General features: G+C 33.7%; 1 protein-coding gene across 1 annotated transcript; it reads right to left on the bottom strand.

Moving 5' to 3' along the window:
- Positions 1–1,582: 1,582 nt before the first annotated feature.
- On the bottom strand, positions 1,583–3,158 carry LOC149401976 (uncharacterized). The gene is made up of 2 exons (XM_089610176.1): positions 3,050–3,158; positions 1,583–2,951 (listed from the first exon to the last, which is right to left on the bottom strand). The coding sequence occupies exon 2, from the start codon at positions 2,941–2,943 to the stop codon at positions 1,876–1,878; it is 1,068 nt and encodes a 355-aa protein (XP_089466302.1). The 5' UTR covers positions 2,944–2,951; positions 3,050–3,158; the 3' UTR covers positions 1,583–1,875.
- Between the last annotated feature and the right edge of the window lie 3,910 nt (positions 3,159–7,068).

Here is a 7,068-nt window from a genome sequence, read left to right as displayed (position 1 = left end):
GTGTGTATCTGCGCGCTCATTTGTTTGGTTATATCTGTATCTATATTCCATTAGAAACTTTAGTTTTCTGGTTCCTTACTTTGTATGGTGGATATGAGACTGCGTATAAAGTTGCTAAATTTGCTGTCCGTGAGATTCAATTGGTCATTGGTCGAGTCAAAATTGGCAGACACGAGTTTCTTCTCGCCAAGGAAGCTCGGTTAAGACAATAGGTTTATTTTTGCCCCCGAACTATGGTATTATTTTTGGAACCACTAACTACCATTGTGTGATAAATATTTGTAATAGTACGGACTGCGAATAACCACAAATAAGAAAGAACAACCGCAAAATGCATTGAGAACAACCCCTTGTTATTCCAAGACATTACCCATGATTAAGACATCAAAAATATTATAATTTCTACAAAACGAAGTGAAACATTAATTTAGATACACTAAACTCTTAATAAGCTGAGGAATTTTATTCGGTAAGTGTTAGTAATGTGTGAAGTTTTAGTTTTGGCCACTTATCCATTGATGATTATACTAGATATGGTACGATTTATCGAATGACTTCGATTTTCAATAAAATCATTAAAAAATTATTTAAAATAAATATTTCAACTTATATTATCAAACATATTTACAAAGATGTCTTAAATATTTTTAGTTGTACAGAGAACAACAAAAAATAAGACTGAACAACCGCTATAGCACTGCGAATAATCGTTTGTTGTTCTAAGACTTTGCACATGATTGAGGCATCAAAAATATTATAATTTATAGAAAATAAAGTGAAACATTAATTTAGATACTCTAAAGTCTTATTAAGCTGCTGAAAATTATCATATAAGTGTTATTAATGTGTTACGTTTTAGTTTTTTCCACTTATCCAGTCACGATTATACTAGATCTAATATGATTTATCAAATGTGTTCGATTTTCAATAAAGTCATTAAAAAATTATTGAAAATAAATATTTCAAGTTATAATATCAAACATATATAACCACTATAGCACTGCGAACACCCATTTGTTGTTCCAAAGCTTTGCACATGATTAAGACATCAAAAATATTATAATTTATAAAAAATAAAGTGCAACAGTTCTATTCGTTATTTGTAATTTGAATGATAATAAGTTTTTAAAAAAAATAAATTATGGCATTTTTATTCCTTTATCACGTGCAAAGTCTTGGAGCAACAAGGGGTCGTTTTCAAAGTATTTAGCGGTTGTGTCTTGATTGTTGTTCTCTATTCTTTAAAAAAAAAATATGTAAGACATCTTAATATATATGTTTGATATTATAACTTAAAATAGCTATTTTCAAACATTTTTGACGGATTTTATTGAAAATCGAACATATTTGACAAATCATGCTAGTTCTAGAGTATAATTGGTAATGGATAGGTGGCAAAAATTAAAACTAAAAACATTATAATAACAATAAGAAAGTTATTAAGAGTTGGGAGCACTAATTTAGTGTTTCACTTTAATTTTTAAGAATTATGTTATTTTCGACGTCTTAATCACATGAAAAATCATGGAACAACCAACAATTGTTCTCAATGTATTTAGCGGTTGTTCTGTCTTGCTTGTGGTTGTTCTCTATACTTTAAAAACTAATTAAAAAATATTAGTACATATATTTGATCTTATCACTTGAAATAGCTAATTTCAATAATTTTAGAAATTATAGAAAATCGAACACATTTGAGAATCCTCTTGGATGGTCCAATCGCAGAGTAGGCTTCGCCGTCTGTGTCATCGACCACCAGGGCCACGGCTTCTCCGTGGAATCTTTGTCACAAGCAAGCCTTGTTAAACTAAGATTAACAACAGAAAACAAGTAAAGCCAGAAAGTAACACGCGCGCGATGGTGAAACATAGAAACTTAGATTGCAAAAGCGGACAAGTAGAGACCAAACTCGTCATATGAGTCCTCCAAGTAGAAATATGCGACGTCCAAGAGATGGGCAGGGAGGAGTTTGGCATCATCATCAAAACGAACCAAAGAAACCCGAACACTGGGTTTGCGGAAACGGCCTAACGCAGGTATATGGCGTCCGCCGTCCACAATGCAAGCCCTCAATCGCTCTTTGCCCACTTTCGGCAGACGTACTATGTCCACGCAGCTCCTCATATAGTCGCATTTCTTCTGCCTCAAATGAAAAAAGCTTTCACCTTTTTCTTCTTCTCCGCTTGGCTTTGCAAAAGCATCGGCGTAGACTCGCATGTAGGGCGAGATCAACGAATCGCCGTCCTTCAGCACGGGTTGGAAACAGCAAGCAGACATCTTCGGAAAGTCGGCGATCCGCTCCCAAATCCAGTCCTCTCGGCCGAAATCTATCGCGAACGAGCCCAGACGCGTGGATATGAAAAATCGGAGGCCGTCGACGAAACAGCTAATCACCTTAACCTCTTCCTTGTCGAATTTCAAGGGTGGATTGGGTACAAGCGACCAGCCGTCGGAATCGGGATCGTAGAGCTCGAAATCCTTGGCATCTTCTCTAAGGGCTTTGCTAAATACACAGATTTTGGCCCCGATCAGCACTGACTTACAGCACAATTTTTGGTGTTTATGAGCGGATATGGGTTTACAATCCCTCAACTTGACATCACACGGCTCGATGGGTTCCGATTTTCCGAGATGAGGCGCTAGACTGTAACTAAACGATGTGTTCGACATAAAGCCGCCGAAGATGAACAGTGTGGATCCCAAAACAGCAAACCCCATATCCGTTGGAAATTCGCGCGAGATTCGAATGTTTGCGTTTCTGGGTAAAGCCACATTTTCTCTCTCTCGAATGTTGGCGTTTCTGGGTAAAGCCACATTTTCTCTCTCTCTTTCCTTCATATCCACAATATAGATATAGTTCCTGTAAGGGGTTTCGTAAAGACAAGGAGTTACCACAATGCAGACTTCCTCGCCGCGCTTCGATGATGATTCAACGACCGTCATCTCCGCCGCTGTGAATTAACAATTAAAAGCGAATATAAGAACCTGCTTTATTAGAACGACGATAACGAAACACAAACAAAGGCAAACAGAGATTGGGGATTCTGACCTTCGGAGACACAGAGGGGAAATCGATCAGGTTAGGGTTAAGTCAAGTTCTATAGCCACCGAGTTTTTCTCATCTCCTTTTATTATGTAGTCTCCATGGGCCATTTCCTTCGGCCTCTTAAATTCGAAAAGCCCAATTATTATTGTGTCGCATTTTTTGGGGAAAATTGTACAAAATACCCTCAACTTTTTATTTGGCTTAATTTTTTTTTTTTTTTTTTTTTCACACTATATATATTTCCACCACTCTGCTCTGCGTATTTGCGATTAAATTTATTTTTCCAAGTACGATATGCTAATGAGATGAGAAGAAAGAAAGATTTGTATGTCAAACAATCATAGAAAATTAAAAAATAATGAGACGGACTAACCAACTTCAAACATTGAGATTGCATATTAGTCAACGTTTACATTTATTTTGAGAAATAGTCGATCTCGCTGACGTGGCGTTTCAGCCAATATTTTTATGTCGAAAATACCCCTAATGCAATCTCGTTTTATTTGAAGAAAGAATCATATGAATAAGTCAATGATTATCCAAATATATTGCATGATTTTCATGGATTAATATCAACAGATTTTGTAATTAAATAACTCCGGATTTTGTAATTAATATCAACAGATTTGTAATTAAATACATGGCCTATTTACAGTTAATCGTGTAAATAAACTGAAAAATTATGGAAATATTTTGAGCACGAAAATTCTGGAAATTATGAATATATGGAAGACAAAATAATATCAATGAATGAAGAATTAATTCGAAATTAATTACCTAATGAATTGCAACGAAAATAGAAACTAATTACCTAAAGTCAATGTTGAAAATTTCCAAATACATAACAATTAATGGCTGATATCTTTCAAAATCTGCTCAAAATTCAAATTTCAAATTTGAAAACTTCCCTTTTCGGTTTCAATATTTAATTCGAAATTTTTTAAAAAAAATGCCTAATTAAAATAGCGTAAGGACAAAAAGGTAAAACTAATTCAATTAATAAGCTGCCACGTAAGCAAGATGGCTATTTACGGGAAATTAACGAAAGGTTGGCTAAAACCAAATTGCTAGTGTTTTAGATGGCTAAACAGGTAATTATTTGAATATTTAATCTAGATTATGTTTGTCATTGTTTAGTTAAATGGTATGACATGGTTAGAAATTATCTTTTCTTAAAAAATGAAATAAAAATAAGAAAATATACAGGGAATAAATTTCTTCTAGTCTATTTTTTCAACAAAACTAAGAAATAAAAAATGATTGTTCGAGAATTGGGGAACTATCTTATCAATGATTGTTCGCATGTAAACGTTGCAAAAATGATAAATATTATGAATCGACGACAATTGAAATCAGCTATCTGCTCTATTGTTAATTAATTTTAGATATAAATAAGAAAAATTACGATGCGTCAAATTATCATATTAATGATTATTAACATGTAACTATTACAGTAATGATAATAATATGAGAATAAATATATGTAGAAAAAAAAATTAAAATGAGGTTATATACTGTTATCAGAGACCAGTTTTTTATTTTTACATTTTTATTTTATTTTCTCCAATTCTTGTTGAGATTCAGAAAAGTGAAGATGGTATCAATGAAACTACCATGTGTATCAACGCCACTTAAGAAGAAAACACCTCCGAAGAAGACACGTGGGAAGAAAACTCCAACGAAGAAGAAATATACGTCGAAGGAACCTGAACAGAATGTTGGAGAAGGAATCAGAAGAACAACTCCAAACTATGGTGAGTAAGAGTATATATAGGAAAGTGTTAAAGCTTGTCTCTTTATTCTCGGGACCACATTGCACGCCTATCTTTTTTTTTTTATTATTTCTTGCTCGAATCACATAGGTAGGGACCACATCGTTGAATTTTCTGTTTGTTGGTTGGTGATACATATTTAATGGTGCATTGTTAAGTATTTTTATTGTCTTGATATCACATTTTTTGTCTAAGCGTAGAGAACATATGGGCCAGCATCGTCCATTTTTACTGTATATTCTATTTGTTTCAATACTGAATGAGTTTTTTGTGTTTCATGTTTTACAGCCCCTGGAGTTGGTTTTTTTTACCTACGTGGTTCACCATGGGGGTGAAATGGAGTTCAACATTTTGGAATCTGTTTATGTTGTTTATTATGTGACCAAATAGTAGTATTTTGAAGGTCAATAACAACAGAATTTGAATGACAACATAATTTAATTACATTATGATACACTGCAAAATACATTTCATTACACAGAATTTAATTACATGAAATGACTATAACATAGAAGTTGATAACAATACATTTCATTCTGATACATTCACGTAAACCAAAAGGATCCATAGCAAAAACTGCAAAATCTTTGCAGATTGTCCCAGAATTCAGTCTGATGTCATTCACTGCATTACTTATAAGGATATCCTACTTATAAATGACTATAACACAGAGAAAAATTACAATCACAAATAGCAGAAACTTCAAAAATTTTCCTACACATTGAATATGTTGACCGAAGTTCTTCAATTCATCGATAATGGCATCACGACCATTCTGTTCATCGTCTTCATGAGTTTCATAATTGTAGCCACCTTCATTAATCTTTCTCAGCAAGCCTCGAATAATTTCAACTAACCTACTACACATTTTAGGGTCGATCCATTGTAAAAATTCACAACATGTATCTTTGTTTTTCTGCAAAATTTCAAACTTGATTGAAAATTAAAAACCAATAAAATTTATTTTCAGTTAAATAAAAAACATCAACATCTAGCCCTCGGAAATACCAAACTACTACAAAAAAAACAAACAATTTTATTCCCACTGAAATAAAAAACCTCAAAATCTGAATAATTACACGTGAATGAGAAAATACAATAGCCTGTGTATATAACTCTAATACAACCAAATAAGGAAAAGACTAAAATAATCATATATAAATATAATGATAACAAATATACTATGCTAATACGTCTCACCCTTGTATAATCATGCAATTATTCTTTGGGATTTTCCCTACTCTAGGACCAAAATATGGAATTTTTCCAACTTTTTTTTTTCTTTCAGAAAAATGTCACAAATACGACTAGCTCTAGAAAGAGAGTTTAATTTTTCATAATCTACCCTTGTATCAATTGACACAATCCTTACCAAATTATTATCTAACCCAAAAAAGAACCGTACCCAATAGCTCGTCACATATATTCTGACCATCTCTCTCTCTCATCTTCCTCATCTTCTCTGTTACGTGATTTATCTCTCCCTTGTCGTCCATATTTTCTCCAGCTCAAAAACCCTACACAATACAATTAGCTCATTATCTATCTTCCTGTCTCTTCCCAATAGCTCATTATCTCTCTTCCTTTCTCTTCCCAGTATTCCGACCAGCTCTCTCTCTCTCTCTCTCTCCTCGAGCCCACAATTTTCGACTAGACCCTCTCTCTCTCTCTCTCTCTCTCTCTCTCCTATTCCTGATTTTCTCCAACTAAGCTTTCTCTCTTCGTTCTCTTCCTCATTTTCTCAGACAAGTTGTGTCTCCCAGCTCAGCGACAAAGCTCTGCAGCACAACGACTAGTTCAAAAGCTTCGACATTAAGCTGATTACGGTAAGTTGTTCATAGACCTAGGTTTAGTTGAACGTTTTTCCCAAAATCTGATAGATTTGTTAGTGATCCGAGAATCACTAAACAAATCTAGTTTTTTTATTGAAGGCTTGGTGAATATGTTGTCATAAATTCGGATCTACGCGACAACGATGCCACTATATCTTTAACGAAAAACAGGATTTGGTTATATATTTCGTGACAACATAATCACGAAATAACTTATTCATGACCATGTTATCACGAAATATATCGATTGCGCGATAACATTATCACGAAATAACTCATTCAAGACCATGTTATCACGAAATATATCTATTGCGTAACAACATAATCACGAAATAACTTATTCGTGACCAGGTTATCACGAAGTATATCCATTGCATGACTTCAAATATTACTTTATTTTGTTATAAATTTGGAATTG

Source organism: Urtica dioica, chromosome 3, assembly GCF_054948205.1.
Source record: "Urtica dioica subsp. dioica isolate 48M chromosome 3, U.dioica_male_clone48M_v1_H2, whole genome shotgun sequence".
Classification (NCBI taxonomy): domain Eukaryota; kingdom Viridiplantae; phylum Streptophyta; class Magnoliopsida; order Rosales; family Urticaceae; genus Urtica; species Urtica dioica.
This window is presented reverse-complemented; position numbering and strand designations above follow the sequence as displayed.